Below are 16388 nucleotides of genomic sequence, written 5' to 3' on the forward strand. Positions count from 1 at the left end.
CTCCCACACCCAGCACTGGCTATCGACTGACATGGGATGCTGTTGACAGTTGAAAAACTCGATTGACCCCGCACTGGTTTCGCCACCCTGTACTTGTATCTGAAATCTTCATCGCGTTATCCACACACACACACACACTTTCGTTGGTCATGCTGGTTGGGAGGGATCTACAGTTTGAACGCTGAGCTCGAGGGTCCAGGCTCGGCAGCCCATCGGGCGATCGTCGCAAGGAGCTGTCTCTTTCTGCCCACGACCGCCGCCTCGTCGCCCGCCGCGAGCTCGTACAGCGTGGCCGTATTGAACACCACCGCGTCCGCACTCGCCACCAGCGCCGGTTGGGCCTCGAGCTGTGCATCGAGTGTGGCGATGGCCGCATCGAGCTGGGCGCGGTAGAACTGCACCACTGCCCGGTTGAGGGCCCCCACCACCCCCTCGGCCTCCCCATCTCCATCCGCAAAGTCACCGTTGATGGTGGCGATGACCATCTTGGCCTGTTTGATGTGCGCATGGACTGCACTCTCGCTTGGGAGTATCTGCTCGGCTCGCTCGATGAGCTCGAGTGCGCGCGCGAGGTCTCCAGCTTGGATCCAAACTCTTGCTGCCACAATCACCAGTTGCACCCCTTCCCCCTCCTCGTCGCTTAGCAACCTTTCGACCAACGGATCGAGCAGCTCGATGGCGGCATTGTAATCCCTCGCCTCTGCCAACGCAAACGCCAGCATCATTCCCACCCTAATCGCCCTACTCCTCCACACCTCCCCTCCCCTTTCCCTACACATCCGAATCAGCACTGTATACTGTTCCACAGCGCTCCTCGTATCGCCCCTAAACTTGGCCTCTGTCGCCCTGAGCACCAGTAGCCCGAATGGCATCTCTTGACCTTCAAGTACCTCCGGGACTGATGCGAGTTCGGTACGCAGCATCGAGTAGAGCCGCAGTCGGGCAAGCGCATACAGCCGCACGGTCCACCACTCCACCACCTCGTCCAACTCCATCCCCGCGCGCTCGAGGGTGCTTCGTGCAAGCACCGCGATCTTGCGCCACGAATTCGTACTCGCAGCCTCAAGCACCTGGTCGGCATCAACATCGCTAGTGTCGAGCGTGGCGTGCCAGCTGCCCGAGAGATCGCGCACGGGTCGAGAGGGTGGTGGCAGATGCTTCTGCACAAGAATCGACAGCGCATCGCTCGCAGGCAGCTGCCCCATCATCGTGCCCGCACACAGCGCAGACGCCAGCCCAGACCCTCCAGAAGCACCATCCCGCTCCAAAAAGCCGCCTCCAGTCGTGTCCGTCATCATCGTGTCAGAGGTGGTGGAGATCCACCAAGCCGCCATTTTCCAAAATCTCGAGTCCCAAAACCCAACACCAAATTCCAACCTTCGTGGTTGCTACCCCCTCGATCCCACGCCCCTCCACTTGCAGACCGCACACACCCTTTTTGGATCGCTCGTATGAAATCTGGCATTCGAGTTTCGCTCGCACCGCTCTGGCATTGACCTCACAAAAACAGCGTCTTCTCCTTGAGCGCTCGCCATCCAAACAGCGTCCAGTCCTCTCTGCGCACATACGCCTCCGACGCCGCCGCCTCCAGCCTTGCAAACACGCTCATGCCCTTCCACGCCAGCACCTGCGGGTCCATCTCGCGCGGCGGCGGGATCGCCGTCACCTTGGGTGCGCTCGCCGCGTCGCCCGCCACCGCCGCATAGTGCGCCGCCAGCATCGCCGCCAGCCGCGCCTCGAGCGCCGCACCCAGCCCGGGGATGCGCGCCGAACCGCCCACGCACAGCACGTTGGCCGCCATCTTGCGCAGCCGGTCGTCCGAGCCCGACGGCGCCACGCACGTCAGCAGCGCATGCAGGATCGCCGTGTCCAGCCCCGTCTTGCTCGCCTCGCGGTGGATGTCGATCGTCGGCACAGCCGGTCCAGTCGGCTGCGCGGGCTCGTCGGCAACAGCGCCCGCAGCAGCGACGGCGGTGCCGTTCTGAGGCGCAGGCGACGGCCGCGCAGAAGCGTCGGCGGATGGCAGCATGCTACCGTCCGCACCCTCCGGTTTGGCGCCAGGCGAACTGGCACGCGATCCCATCGCGCTGGCGCTTCCAGCATCTGCCAGCGCCACCGCAGCGGGTTTGGGTTTGGGCTTGTCGTCGGCGGATGGCGCGGGAGTGCCGGCCTCGGAAGCCACTGCGCCCATATCGGGTGCCGACACCGCCGGCGCAGGCGCAGGCGTGGGCTCCGCAGGCAGCAGATGCTTCACGCAGCTCGTCATGGCCGCCGTCACGGGCACGTCCAGCCCACGCACCACGCTCAGCTCGGGCGAGTCTTCCGCCACGCCGTCCTCTGCCTCTTCCTCCACATACCCCGCGCGCTGCCTGCGCTTGAGCGAGCTCTTGGCATCGAGACCGTACACCGACGGGTCAAACAGGCTCATGGGCGCGAGGATCAGCTCGTCGTACGTGCGGAAGAGGTACTTTTTGGTCGACCTCGACGGCAGCCGCAGGTAAAAGTCGTGGATGTTGAGCCCCACGTCCGCCGGGTTGAGCGTGAGCAGCCGCCGCTTGAGCTCGTCCAGCAGCAGCGTGTCGGCGATGCTCGCGCGCACGTCCAGCTCGCGGTAGGGGAACTTGGCGCGCGCCAGCAGCTCGCCCAGGAAGCGCGTCAGATCCGCACCGCCGTACGCCAGCTGCACGCGCGTCTCGGGCAGCACCAGCCCTTCCTCCACACACGACACCGAGATCTTCTCCGCGCCCAGGTCCACCACGCAGCCCGTCGAGAGGCCGGCGCCAAACGTCGCACACACGCTCTCCTGCTGGATGCACGCCTGCGCAAAACCCATATCCACCAGCAGCAGCTCGGTGAGCGCCTTGATGTCCGACTTGCAAAACAGGTCCGGCACGATGAGGATGACCGAGCAGCCGCCAAATTCGGCGCGGGGGATGCCGAGGCCGATGGGCGCCACCTTGCCCGTCTCCTGGCGCTCGTCGGTGTCCTCGGGCGGCGAGGTGATGGCGCTTTCGAGGATGCAGCGCACGTCTCCGAGCAGTGCGCGTGCTGCTGCCGAGGCGCCGTAGTGTTGTTCGTACGTGTTGAGGTCGAGCGTGCCGCGCTGGAAGGGGCGGAAGAGCGTCCAGGGACGGTCTGCATCGGGTGGCGAGAGCGGCTTGACGGATGCGGCTTGTGGCTGCTGCTGCTGCTGCTGCTGCTGCTGTCGGCGCTGGTTCTGCTTGGGTTCTGCGGTCTTGGGCTGGGAGAAGCACGCGAGTCGCAGCGCCTGCTCGCCGACCAGCACCTCGTTGTCGCCCCCGGCATCCTCGTCGGTCCACTGCAGGCCGAAGAGGTCGTTGTGTTCGGGCACGTCTTCGGGCTGGCTGCTGTCGTTGTAGTTGGCGGCGAGGTTCTTGGCGTTGCCGACGGAGCGCAGCTTTTCCTGGCGCATGATGGCGCGCAGATCGTTGCGGATGGCTTCGATGCCGTCTGCGAGCGAGCGCTTTGGTGTGGCCTCGGCATCGGCGTCGTCTTGCGAAGCGTCGGACGAGGGCTCTTGTTGTGCGGGCGCATTGGCGGCCGACCTACGCGGATTCTTGCGCAGGGACGCGGATGCATCGCCACCATCTTGATCGAGCTTGTTTGGTGACTCGGCAGCGTCGGACATGTCTACGTCGGCGTCCTCGTCTTTGGAAGCGTCTGCTGGGGTGCCATTGGCATTGGAGCTGCCGGCAGTCTGGTTGGTAGAGCTTGACGACTTTTTGGCACGACGAGCAATCACGTTGGGGATGACGATCGGGAAGAGGTCAGTTGCTCGACCGAGCCGGAGAGATTCGGAGCCTGGATGGATGACGATGGTGCGGTGGGCGGGCGTGTTTTCGGCCGCCTCCTTTTCACCGTCGTTGGCATCGAGGTCGTCGTCGTCGTCGAGGTTCATGCTGGCGTCCGGGGCGTCTGCGGCATCCCTGAGCGCATCGATCCGCCTCTTTCTGGAATGCGGCTGCGACTGCGATGCGGACTGTGCACGGGCAATCCATGTCTGCGCTTCTGTCTTGAGGTAGGAGGAGGCGACGTTCTTGGCGTTGAGCGGGGCGACTGAGAAGAAGGTGGTGTACTGGAGCGGGATGCTTTGCGACGCATGCGGCGGCGGGTTGGGCGGCAGCGACACCTTCTTGGGCGGCATGGCGAGGGGGGCCAGCTCGAGTGAGTGTGGCGGTGATGATGATGATGATGGTCGGCGAGAGGTGAAGTCGATGATGCACCGGCCTCCGAGCCAATCCTTCTCAAACGCGTTTCGAAGCTGTAGCAGCAGCAGCGCTCACTCGTTCATTTCGGCCGCGTTCCGAATTTGCCGGGCAGCAGCAGTGGTGCAGCAGCGCAGCAGCGGTTAAGCCGACGCGCCGGCAGCGCTTTTCTTTCTGGCCAACAGGCGCTGTGCTCAGCCTCACTCGATACGACAACTCGGAGGTGTCTTGTGATTGAGAGCTGAAGCAGGACTGATTGCAGGCTGAGAGAGTGAGGGAATGTGATGCTCAGCCTGGCCTTGTGGGAATCTTGTGAGGGGACAGCGGAGGAGCCGACCGAGCGCAAAGAAGCAGAAGCGAAGACGACAAAAGTGACGGAAGAGAGCAGCAGCAGCAGCAGCAGCGCTCGGACCCTGAATTTGGCAGCCCAGTTGCTGGAACACGCGTGTGTGATGCGCCCGCCCATCATCCCTATCAACCCTTCATCACAGAGTCACATCCGGGTGGCATACAATCGGATCCAATCCCACCGTCCCAACACTGCCTCGCATCGGCTGTTCCGACTGGGCTGACGACCCACCATCGCCACCGACGAACTCGAGTCCGAAGCGCAGCCTCGCCCGCCTCGTCGCTACAACATGCACCGCCCATAGCTTCCGCACCCCACCACCACCACCACCACCACCACCACCACCACCACCACCACTAGACTGACATCCCCAAAACTTACCGAAGGAACTGGCAACAATGTCGCACTTCGTCTCGGGTCGAGCGTCGCAGGACTTTGACTCGCTGCAGACCCAGCTGCTCCGGCGAGAGCCCGTGCTGGATGGCATCGCTTCCGAAGACGACGACGCGCTCTACTCGGACGGCACCGATGAGGCGCATCACGATGGACCGTCATCCTCTCTGGCAAGCCGTCGGAGGCGTCCGCTAGAAGACCTCGGCCTTGCCGACGACCAACGCACTCAGCGAACCCCGCGCGTCGCCTCGCTCTATTCACGACGCAACAGTCCCGAACTGCCCGAACCAGGTCCATCGCGTCCACGCAGCGTCGCAAGCAATGCCAGCAGTGCGAGCAACGACGCAGCGCAAGACGGACAGTCGGAAGCCGCCGACTACTTTTCCACAGCAAAACGCTCATCGGCGCCCGCTTATCGCGTGGATCTGAGCAGCGGCAGCCTCAGCGGCAATCCCTTCTCATCGTCCACCAACGACAATGGCGCCCACAGCCATGATGCGCTCGCCACTGCAGCCGCTGCCCCTTCTGCATCGGCAGACCAGCCATATGCTGCCACCCATTCCGCTGCTGCTGCTGTTGCTGCTGCTGCTCCTGTTGGCGATCAGTCTGCTACTGGCCGCCCAGGCCTCTCCTCAGCGTCCTCCTCTGCCACCTTTCTCACCCACAGCACCTCCACCATACGACCGCGCAGGATGCCCAAAGGCGTCTCCTTCTCCGATCGCAACGTCGGCCCAGGCGAAGACGGCCACTCCGCCCGAAACGGAAAGCGATACCGTCGCCCGGCACGCTCCAATAGCGGCTTCCAAGACCCTGTCCACAATTCCGCACACCTCCCGCGCACAAAGAGCCTCGGCATGATCAGCCCCGCAGAGATGGCCCCACGAAAACTCGGCACCTGGGACGGCGTATTCATGCCCGTCAGCCTCAACATCCTCGGCATCATCCTCTTCCTCCGCTTCGGATTCATCATCGGACAGGCCGGCTTACTCGGCGCCCTCTTCCTCTTGCTCCTCAGCTATGCCATCGACACGCTCACCGCAATGAGCCTCAACGCCATCAGCACAAACGGTCAGGTCCGCGGCGGAGGCGCCTACTACCTCATCTCCCGCTCCCTCGGCCCCGAATTCGGCGGCTCCATCGGCCTCATCTTCTTTGCAGGCCAGGCATTCAACGCCGCCATGAACGTCCTCGGTTTCGTAGAGACGCTCACAGACGCCTTTGGCCAGAGCAGAGGCGATTCCGGCTTCCTCCCCGAGGGTCCGTGGTACAACTTCTTCTACGGCTCCATCGTCCTCCTCCTCAGCGCCATCGTATGCCTCGTCGGTTCCAAGCTCTTTGCACGTGCAACCCTCGCCCTCGCCCTCATCCTCTCCGTCGCCATCATCAGCCTTCCCGTCTCCTCCTTCACCGTAAAGCCCTTCATCGACGACGATCGCGGCGCCTACTACACCGGTTGGTCGTGGCAGACGCTCAGAGGCAACCTCTTCCCGCGCTTTACCGCAGGCGCCGCAGGATCCTCCACCGGCTCCGAGCCCGAAAACTGGCAGACCATCTTTGGCGTCCTCTTCCCCGCCGTCACCGGCATCCTCGCAGGCGCCTCCATGTCCGGCGACCTGCGCAAACCCAGCAAGAGCATCCCCAAGGGCACAAACTACTCGCTCCTTTTCACCTTCCTCGTCTACTTCTTCAGCTTCATCATCTTTGCAGGCACCATCGACCGCGAGTCCTTCTACGTCGACGTCGGCATCGTCTCGGACGTCGCGCTCAGCCCGCAGATCATCACCTTTGGCGCCCTCGCCTCCACCGCCTTCTCCGCCCTCATGGGCACCATGGCCTGCGGCAAGGTGCTCCAGGCCATCGCACGCGACAATCTGCTCCCCGTCCTCGACGTCTTTGCCCAGGGCACCGAGGTCAGCGACACGCCCGTCTACGCCGTCCTCGTCACCTACATCTTTTGCCAGGCCATCCTCTTTGTCGACTCGGTCAACACCATCGCTCAGCTCGTCACCATGACCACCCTCCTCACTTTCGGCACGCTCAGCTTCGCGACCTGTGCGCTCAAGGCAGGCGGCGCGCCCAGCTTCCGTCCTTCCTTCAAATACTGGAACATCTGGACCGCCGCGGGCGGTGCCATCAGCAGCTTTGGCGCCATGTTCTTCACCAACCCCACCGTCGCCGCCGTCTGCGTCATCTTTGCCGTCCTCCTCTTTGTCATGATCCACTTCTTCTCGCCACCCAAACCCTGGGGCGACGTCACTCGCAACATCACCTACCACTTTGTCCGCAAGTACCTCCTCCGCCTCGACGAGCGCAAGGGACACGTCAAGTACTGGCGCCCCCAGATCCTCCTGCTTGCCAACAATCCGCGCACAGAGTGGAACCTCATCATCTTTTGCAACTCGCTCAAAAAGGGCGCGCTCTACGTGCTCGGACACGTGCTCAAGGGCGAGTTCACCGACTGTCTCGCAGAGCTCCGCAAGCAGCAGGTCGCATGGCTCAAGCTCGTCGACCTAACCGGCATCAAGTCGTTTGTCGACGTCGTCATCGCAAAGGACGAGCGAGAGGGCGCGCGCAACCTCATCCTCTCGTGCGGCCTTGGCGGCATGCGCCCCAACATCGTCGTCATGGGCTATCCGAGCGACATGCGCCACCCGGCAAAAGTTGCGCGAACCAACGCACCCGGGGGCAGCAGGCGGAACAGCGACGGCAGCGAGATCACCATCCGCGGGCTCTCGTGGCCCCAACGCCACCCTCGCACCGTCGACATCGGTAGCCTGCCAACCGACGTGGCGCGCAAAGAGACGCCCATCTTACCCACCACCTACGTCGGCATCATGGAAGATGCGCTCGCCCTGAACAAGGCGCTCGCCATCGCCTACGGCTTCGATCTCATGCAGCCTCCGTCGGCCGAAGCTGCCTCGAGCTCGCTGCCGTCGGCGCGTTCGGGCGGCAAAGCGGGAGAGCGCTATATTGACCTCTGGCCGATCCAGATCGCCAGTCCCGACGCCGACGACAGCCATGCCTGGGACACGTACACGATGGTGTTGCACCTCGGCACCATCCTCAGTTTCACCAGCAGCTGGAAGGCGCACAAGCTGCGCGTCTCGGTGTTCGTCGAGCATCCGCACGAGATGGCCGAGGAGCGCAAGCGCATCCAGGCGCTGCTCGACAATCTGCGCATCCCCGCCTCGCTCCGTGTCTTTTGCCTGGCTGACCAGAGCGTGACCACCTATCAGACCATCGTGCATGGCAGCAGCACCGCCGCCGTCGAGGTGGACGAGGCTCTGCGCGGCGATCCGTGGTGGGAGACGCTCAAGGAGCTTCGACGCAACGACGAGCGCCGCGCACGTGCTGCTGCCAAGCGCCGATCGCAGGCGCTGTCGCCGGCCAAAGCCATCCCTGCCACGCCAGGTCAAGCGGCAGCCTCCAGCGGCGACGCGCCACGCAAGCAGTCCAAGCGCGAGCTCAAGCTGTTTGGCGTGAGTTTGCCTGCCGAGCACCTCGAGTTCCACAAGCAGAACATCCGCCTCGGCCTGGCGCATCCACGCGCGCGCCGCGACGATGGCGACGATGGTGACTCGTCAGACTCGGACTCGGATCTTGATGACGAGCTGGCGCTGCTGTCCGAAGACGACGACTGGCTTGTCGACGGCGCTGGCAGACGCGGGCTCGCCATCCGCCGCGCGTCGACGCTCGAGCCGGCGAGCTACTCGAGCAAGACGCGCAGCACACGTCAGCGCGCCTATTCGATCGGCGGCTCTGCCGGGCTTCCGGACGACCCCGTGTCCGCGGCAAGTCGGCCGCTGCTCGGCTCGAGTGTCTCGACACAGCTCGCGCCCGGCTCGGTCGGGAGCAGCTACGGCGCGCTCAGCTCGAGCCAGCGCACGGCGACGCCGGCGACGGTGCGCGCGGCATCCAACGGAGGCTCGTCGGCGCAGCTGCTCGGCTCGTCGTACGCGTCGACCGACTCGAGCATGACGCCGCGTGCGTCGGTGCCGTACGGCGAAGGGAGGCGCTCGCCTCTGCGCGAGGCCATGCAGGCCAACGGCGACGACGACGACGAGAATGCCGCCACACTCAAGGCGTCCGAGCGACAGAGGCTGCAGGCGGAGCTCAAGCGCGCGGACGAGGCGGACAAGACGACGCCCACCAAGTCCACGGGCGCGATGCCGACGGGCGACACTGTGACGCCTCGCCCGAAAGCGCGCAACGGTGGGCAGCGGCAGTCGTCGTATGCCGGCTCGACGGCGTCGATGGATCTGAGCGACGGCTCTGGCTCGTCTTCTGGACGCGAGTACGATGCCAAGACGCGACTGGGAGTCGCACGACCAGGCAAGGGACGCAAGGCATCGACGTCGTCGGTCTCTTCGGTGTCGTCGCGCCACGGTCGGGCACGATCTGAGGAGACGCGCACAGCAAGCAAGTCGCCGTCGCCCGTGCACATGCGACGTCTGCGTCCGGCGCCGGCCGAGCGCACGGCTTCGGCGCGCAGCACGAGCCAGTACTCGACGGATCTGCCGGTGGTGTCGTTCAACGAGCTGCCGAACAAGGCGCAGTACCTCATTCTGAACGAGCTGATCCGCATCAACAGCTCACCGGCGACGGGCGTGGTGCTGACGGCGCTGCCGGCGCCCGAACCAGGCACGAGCCGCGACGAGCTCAAGTCGCTGCGCTACCTCGAGCAGCTCGAGAGCCTGTTTGGCGGCGGCCCGCCCGTGTTGGGCGTGCATGCCAAGACGCTGACCATGACCATGAGTCTGTAGTTTCGCCGCAGGTGGGGGAAGACGCATAGAACAAAGAAATGGATAGATCGCGAGGCTTGCATGGTCTGTGGTGGCGGTTGAAATGAGGCGGGGCTTGAGGGGCTTGGGAGTTGATGAAGTTTGGCGGGCGACGTTCTCAGGGGGTTTGGTGGGGTTTCATATGAAGTCTGCTCTCACCGAAGATGTGTACTTTCGCCTGGGGTGTTGGGGCTGGTTTGTTGTTTCACCACCACGACTTTTTTTGGTTCAGGATGCGTATGTTTCTGGTTTTGATTTTGGGGGTGTTGGTGGCTGCTGTCGTCGGGGAGGATGTTGCTCGGCCGCATATCGAGTTTCCCGCCGGTGCGGCAGGGGGTTTGGAGCTTGTTCAGAGCGAGTACAACCAGTTTGCCCCGCAGCACCACGGCGGAGACCATCCCGGCGGAGATAAGAAGCACCATCCGGGCGGAAAGAAGAAGCATCATCACGAGGAGAAGGAGGGCAAGAAGAAGTTGGCGCATTGGATGCATCGCTGGGGCTGGAATCCTTCGCGCCACCAGTTGGACAAGCTGTATTCGCTCGTTCAGCCTCACAAACATCACCGCAAGCATCGCCAGCAAGGTAGCGAGGGTCATCACGAGGGTCATCACCGCCAGGGCGAGGGAGAAGAGAAACACCATCAGCAAGTGGTTGAGAAGAAGCACCGCCACGAGGAGAAGGTTGAGAAGAAGAAGCTGCTGCATTGGCTGCATCGATTTGGCTGGAACCCCTCGCCCCATCAACTTGACAAGCTGCACTCACTCGGTCATTCCCATCGCAAGCAGCATCACGCACAGCCCGAGCATCACAGCGAGCACTCCAAGGACGCCCAATCGGGTCATCACTCGGGTCAACGATCTGGCGACCGCCCGCATCCGCAGCAGCATGGATCCCAAGAGTCTCAAACTGAACCACCGGCATGGAAGTCTCTAGGCCCCATTCCCGGATCCGAAGTCCACCTTCCTGCCCATCTTGGAATTCTTCCACCTGGCCTCTCCCGCCCACGCACATTTGGGAACGAGAACCCCTCACCTCCTCTCTCTTCTTCGTCATCTGTCTCGGCTGCCAATGCGCCGCTTCCCGCGCCTGGGCACGTTGCGACCTCGACCGCCACCAACCGTACGCTCCCCGCCCCTCCATCCATCGGCCAAGCGGTTCTCACGCAAACCCCATCACTCCAAGCCGTGCCGACGATGGGTAATGCTACGAGCGGGTCGCTTGGACCAAGCTCAACGCAACCCCCGCCTCCGCCGAGCGCCGGTTCGGGCGGGATGATTGCCGGGATCCCCGTGGTTGACGGTGCTGACGCCAAGATTCCCGCGCCCAGAGTGGTCAACTCGACCAGCGCTGCTTCGGCTGTGCATGCAGAGGGATGGAGCATTGTCGCAGCTGCTGCCATCCTCGCCATCGTAGCTTGATCTCTTTAGCTCTTCGTCGTCAACTGTCATTTGAAATTTGTTCGTGTTGAAGGGTATGGCGGTGTTCGGCGTGTTTTTTTATCGGACCCTTTTTTCTGAGAAAAGTGCGGCAAGGAAAGCTCGGACCACCACCATCTCTTCTTTACGTGGCACAACTTCGTGCGAGAGTCACGACGCATGCAGCCGTGGGGGTTGTGATCGAGCCCTCTTCCCACCTGCCGGACTTCATTTGCCCCCACCTTTCGCACTTGCCACTTTCACCGACCAACGGGGTTTTGACTTGTAACCACCACCTTGCTATCATGGACATGTCTTCCGCCTCGGCGGATGGTATGGCCTCTTGGAAGCCGTACCTGCACACCTCGCTCTTCTCCTCCTTCACCTCCGTCGACGAGCCGTTTCTCTTTCCCACCTTCCGCATCCGCAGCCTCGCCACATTTCTAGCCGCTGCACTCGTCACATTCATCCTCGCCCTCGCCGAACGATTCCTCACCCACATCTCTTCAACCCTATCTGCGACGCCCAGGACACGCATCTGGCTCGGTGCCGCAGTGTACTTTGCCGCGACGTTGATGCGGTACATCCTCATGATCGTCGCCATGGGCATGGACTGGTTCCTGCTTCTCAGCGCCGTCTCGGGTCTCACCATCGGAAACGCGCTGATCGAGTGGCACAAAAGCCCGACGAAAAGGAGGGTACACGAGGAACACGTCGAACTCCTCCCCAATGAGGACGGAGACGGTCACAAACATGATGATTAGGCGCGAGGTATAGAATTACAGCCGTATCAAAGTCGGTCCGGTGAGCGAGAGGGTGAGCGCGAAATGTAGCCTTCTTCCGAACGGGCTGTTGAGGCCATGCGGTCTGGAGAGCGCGATGGTGAGCGCGATATGTGGCCCCGTTCGGAGTGGGCGGGTGGGAGCATGCGATCCGGAGAGCGCGAGGGCGAGCGCGAGACGTAGCCTTGGCGTGCAGCTATGCGGTCCGGCGAGACGCTCGGCGAGGGCGAGATAAACCGTCTCCTCTTGGCCGCCTCATCGTCTTCCTCCTGCGACGTATACTCGGCCTCTTGTGCATCCGCTCCTCGGTGCTGATGCTGCTTCCTGGCGTGTGCAAGCCGGGCAGCTCTCTTTACGCGTTCGAGCTTCCACCTCCTGACATCTGCGTCGCTATCATCACTCGCATCGCTCTCCTGTCCTTCCACCGCACTCCTAAGCTTGGTCTCCAACCTGCTGATCCTGGGCGCCAATCCATCCCTCGCTTCGCAGACATCCCTGCGCGTCAGCCTGGGCAGGATGATGTCGCACACTCTCTCCTCGCGCAGCAGCATATCCACCACCTCGTCCATATGCACCACGCTATACGCCCCGCCTGCATCCCTCCACCTCAACTTGCTATAGTCCTCCAGCATCGGTTCGAGCCGCGCATAAACGTCGCTCGACGCAAACGTGAGCCGCACATAGAACGCCGCGAGCACGCGCAGGTACTTGAACTCCTTGGCTGCGAGGTAGGCGTCTACGATGGCTGGTTCGGGCTGGATCTGGAGGAGCTTCTGGAGGAGGCAGAGAAAGTGGGACGGACGTTGCAGGCCGGTGAGACCGCCGACGTGGTGCAGGTCCACGGCGAGCGGGAGGAGCGTGGCAGCCGAGAGCGCAAAGCAGTGCTCTTTCCAGAAGGGCGATTCGTAGATGCGTGCGCGCACCGGCTTTTCGACGAGGAACTGCGGATTGGTGCCGTGGATGCTGACCGCCCCACGGATCGTTGCGTTCGCCATGGATCCGGATTCCGTCTGCAGTCAGCCCGTCGGCGCTGAGGATGCTGGTGGTGTGGAGAGGCAAAGTCGTAGGTAGCGAGCCGTCGAAGAAGCCAGAAAGCGGATTCGCCTCCACCTCCCGGGATGATTTTTTCGCCCCAACAATGTCGAATCTTGATTCCCAACAATTGCTCAAAGAGGGCAGTTGGAGCTCAGCCCCAAACGGCCTTCTGAAAGGTGTTGGTCTCGAAATGCAACGCGCCCGCACGCCTTGCCTCGTCACCAACACTCGCTCCCATCGCTCGCTCGCCACAATGTCGTCCGGCTCCGCCTCCGCGTCGGATGCACGCCGCAAGGCCGAGATCGAGGCGAAGAAGGCCAAGCTTCAGGAGATCCGGCGGCAGCGCGAGGAACGTGCACAGCGTCTCAAGTCGTCCTCGGCCGCGCTCCCGGAAGCGTCTTCGTCGACTTCAGCCCGAAAGGACCTCGATGACCTCGTCAACTCGCTCATCTCGGCGCCCACATCCTCGCGCGGCTCACGCGCCTCGCTCGTAGGGCCCTCGAGCATCGACTATCCGCCCTCGCCCCGCCGCAGCCTGCTCGGAACGCGCGTGCCCAGCACCGCCGACCCAGCCTCGTCCGACTTTGGCAGCGAGTCCGAGATCCCCCCCTCCACACCCGGGGCTGGCCAAGCCGCACCCGCCGCTTCCGCGCTCGGTGATGTGGGGCCTCGCGCGGCACCCGAGCTGATCGACGTCGAGACGGAGCTGTACGAGCTGCCGCAACGACAACGTGTCTTCTACACCAAGGAAGTGCAGACCGCCACGCTGGGCGACTCTTCCGACGACGACCATCACGGACCCTCTGGGGGTGTCGGTGCAGAGGCACGCACGCGCGAGACCGAGCAGACGATCCGCGCGCAGATCCTCGCCGAGCACGCCGCCGAGCTCGCCGCGCGCCAAGAGGAAGCGCGGCTGGAGCGCGAACTCGCCCAGCAGCTGCGCGAGCTCACCGACGACGAGCGGCTCGCCGTCTACGCCGCACACGACTTTGGCGAGTTCGTCGAGCGCTCCACCAAGATCGTCGAGCGCGCCCTCACCGACACGTACGACGTGCTGCGCGACTACCGCCTTGCCGACGACGACCTGCTCGACAGCACCGCCGGCTCGCAGCTGCGTCTCGTCCGCACGTTCGGCGCGGCGGATAAGATGTTCGCAGGGCGAAGTATCACGGCGATCGACTGGAGCGCCAAGTTCCCCGAGCTGTGTGCGGTCGCGTACAGCCGCACCGAGCACGAAGAGTCGCCCGACGGACTCGTGGCCGTGTGGAACATGCACCTTGCCGACCGGCCCGAGTTTGTCTTTCACGCACAGACCGATGTGCTCAGTGTATGCTTCTCGCCGTTTCACGCCACGCTCGTCGTTGGCGGGACGTACAGCGGCCAGATCCTCGTGTGGGACACGCGGGCACGCTCGCTGCCCGTGCTCAAGACGCCTCTCTCGGCCGCGGGGCACACGCACCCCGTGTATGGGCTGCGCATCATCGGCAGCGCCAACGCGCACCACCTCGTCTCGGCGTCTACCGACGGCACGGTCTGCTGGTGGATGCTCGACATGCTCGCGCGCCCACAGGAAACGCTCGAGCTGGTCAACACCGCACACGCCAAAACCGACGAAGTTGCCGTCACCGCACTCGGGCTGGGCGAGCAGGACACGACGTCGTTCCTGGTGGGTTCTGAAGACGGCGCGATCTATGCGGGGAATCGGTACGACCGGGCAGGACTCAAGGCGGGGTTGAATGCGGCCGAGGTGTACCGGGCGCACGCGGCACCGGTGACGTCGATCCACTGCCACCCGCTCACGGGCGCCGTGGACTTTTCCGACCTCTTCCTCACCGCCTCCATGGACTGGACCGCGCGGCTGTGGCGTCAGACGCCTACTGGTGGCGTGCCTATTCGGAGCTTCGAAGAGTCGAACGACTACGTGTACGATGTGCGCTGGTCGCCCACGCATCCTTGCGTCTTTGCGCACGTCGATGGTGCGGGCAAACTGGATGTGTTTGACCTCAACACCGATGTCGAGCGACCGGTTGCCAGTGCCACCCCGGGCAAGCGCGCACTGAACCGACTCGCGTGGTCGCGCACCGGTCGAAACCTTGCCACTGCTGGCGCCGAGGGCGTGGTGTACATCTACGAAGTTGCTGATACGCTCGCCACTGCGACCGACGACGATGTACACAGTTTCCAGCGCGTCCTTGCGCGTCTGCTCTCGTCGTAACCACACACACACACTCTGCTTTCTACCTGGATTGCTTCTGAGCTAGGGGGGGTTTTAGGGGAGGACCTGGGCGCCGTCGGTGGTGACACTGAGGAACTTGGCATCGCACTTTTCGATCCCGTTCTTCCTGAACGTCTCCACAATCTCCTCTGCAATCCTTTCCTCGTTCTCCGTCGCAAGCGCCAAAATCGTCGGGCCCGCACCGGACAGACAGATGCCCAACAATCCGGGGTGCGTCTTGGGCGTCACACTCGCCAGTACATCTGGCAAGCCGGGAATCAAGTGTTTGCGGTAGGGTTGGTGCACTCGATCCTGCATGGCCTGATAGATCAGCTCCGCATCGGGCGGCGACCTCGTAAGCGCGGTTGTAAGCACTGCCAGCCTTTGGAGGTTAAAGATCATATCCGCCTTGGAGTACGTAGTGGGCAACACGGCGCGTGCCTTTGCCGTGCTGACCTGAAAGTCCGGGATGATCGCAATGACTTTGATCTCCTTGGCCCAGTCGAAGCGGATATAGTGTCCGATGCCGTGTGGAGGCTGTGGCGGGTTCTTACCCCACTCTACCGACGCATCGCTTGGGTACTCTGGAATCACCTCGGACAGCGGAACGTCCCTCCTCTCCTCTTCTTCGGGCGATAGATCCAGCAAATACGACCCCACAAATCCGCCAATCAAAGCGGCAGTGACGTTGTCCGGATGCCTCTCGATCATGAGTGCGTGGTCGAGCAGTCGATCCTTGCTAAGCCCCAACTGACCCAGCTCGTTACCGAGCAACAGACCTGCTACCACCGCTGCACCGGACGATCCCAACCCGCGGCCAAAGGGCACTTCATTGTGCACCTTGATCTCCACGCCCGCGGGGAAGCCAGAGATGCCGTTGGAACGCAACACGTACAGCGCCGTGCGTGTGGTCAGGTTCTGGTACGGATCCAGCGGCGCTTCTTCCGCCCCGAGTCCCGTATACGCCAGCGTAGGCGCTGCGTTGGTGGCCGACGAGACGCTGACCGAAAGCGTAAGGTAGAGCGAAAGCGACAGTCCGACCACATCGAACCCAGGCCCGATGTTGGACGACGTGCACGGCACGCGGATCGTAAAACTTCGCGACATCTTGAGAGTAGCGATGGTGGTGGTGGTGGTGGTGGATTGGAAGAACTCGCCCGTGCATACATTTGGCTCCAAATGACGTTGGCGG

The 16388-nt window shown here is 63.1% G+C and overlaps 9 protein-coding genes across 9 annotated transcripts in view; 5 read left to right on the top strand and 4 right to left on the bottom strand.

The window, feature by feature from the left end:
* The window catches only part of PAN0_013c4690 (adaptor protein complex sigma subunit), a gene marked incomplete at both ends in the record, with an annotated part of 688 nt that extends 658 nt beyond the window's left edge, over positions 1-30 (top strand). Inside the window, one exon of the mRNA XM_014799818.1 lies at positions 14-30. Coding sequence (XP_014655304.1) covers positions 14-30 — 17 coding nt within the window. The remainder of the gene's footprint in view (positions 1-13) is intronic.
* A 137-nt stretch (positions 31-167) lies between these two features.
* On the bottom strand, positions 168-1298 carry PAN0_013d4691 (uncharacterized protein; the record flags this gene model as incomplete). Its single annotated transcript, XM_014799819.1, has 1 exon — positions 168-1298. One exon carries the CDS (start codon positions 1296-1298, stop codon positions 168-170), a length of 1131 nt encoding a protein of 376 aa, XP_014655305.1.
* A 200-nt stretch (positions 1299-1498) lies between these two features.
* On the bottom strand, positions 1499-4165 carry PAN0_013d4692 (actin-like ATPase domain-containing protein; the record flags this gene model as incomplete). Its single annotated transcript, XM_014799820.1, has 1 exon — positions 1499-4165. The coding sequence occupies one exon, from the start codon at positions 4163-4165 to the stop codon at positions 1499-1501; it is 2667 nt and encodes an 888-aa protein (XP_014655306.1).
* An 808-nt stretch (positions 4166-4973) lies between these two features.
* Positions 4974-9731, top strand: PAN0_013c4693 (uncharacterized protein; the record flags this gene model as incomplete). Its single annotated transcript, XM_014799821.1, has 1 exon — positions 4974-9731. One exon carries the CDS (start codon positions 4974-4976, stop codon positions 9729-9731), a length of 4758 nt encoding a protein of 1585 aa, XP_014655307.1.
* A 251-nt stretch (positions 9732-9982) lies between these two features.
* On the top strand, positions 9983-11167 carry PAN0_013c4694 (uncharacterized protein; the record flags this gene model as incomplete). Its single annotated transcript, XM_014799822.1, has 1 exon — positions 9983-11167. One exon carries the CDS (start codon positions 9983-9985, stop codon positions 11165-11167), a length of 1185 nt encoding a protein of 394 aa, XP_014655308.1.
* A 302-nt stretch (positions 11168-11469) lies between these two features.
* Positions 11470-11928, top strand: PAN0_013c4695 (uncharacterized protein; the record flags this gene model as incomplete). The annotated part of the gene is made up of 1 exon (XM_014799823.1): positions 11470-11928. The coding sequence occupies one exon, from the start codon at positions 11470-11472 to the stop codon at positions 11926-11928; it is 459 nt and encodes a 152-aa protein (XP_014655309.1).
* A 26-nt stretch (positions 11929-11954) lies between these two features.
* On the bottom strand, positions 11955-12941 carry PAN0_013d4696 (PRP38-domain-containing protein; the record flags this gene model as incomplete). Its single annotated transcript, XM_014799824.1, has 1 exon — positions 11955-12941. One exon carries the CDS (start codon positions 12939-12941, stop codon positions 11955-11957), a length of 987 nt encoding a protein of 328 aa, XP_014655310.1.
* A 293-nt stretch (positions 12942-13234) lies between these two features.
* On the top strand, positions 13235-15196 carry PAN0_013c4697 (WD40 repeat-like protein; the record flags this gene model as incomplete). Its single annotated transcript, XM_014799825.1, has 1 exon — positions 13235-15196. One exon carries the CDS (start codon positions 13235-13237, stop codon positions 15194-15196), a length of 1962 nt encoding a protein of 653 aa, XP_014655311.1.
* A 54-nt stretch (positions 15197-15250) lies between these two features.
* On the bottom strand, positions 15251-16303 carry PAN0_013d4698 (homoserine kinase; the record flags this gene model as incomplete). The annotated part of the gene is made up of 1 exon (XM_014799826.1): positions 15251-16303. The coding sequence occupies one exon, from the start codon at positions 16301-16303 to the stop codon at positions 15251-15253; it is 1053 nt and encodes a 350-aa protein (XP_014655312.1).
* Positions 16304-16388: the final 85 nt, after the last annotated feature.

Source organism: Moesziomyces antarcticus, assembly GCF_000747765.1.
Source record: "Moesziomyces antarcticus DNA, scaffold: scaffold_v10013, strain JCM 10317, whole genome shotgun sequence".
Classification (NCBI taxonomy): Eukaryota; Fungi; Basidiomycota; class Ustilaginomycetes; order Ustilaginales; family Ustilaginaceae; genus Moesziomyces; species Moesziomyces antarcticus.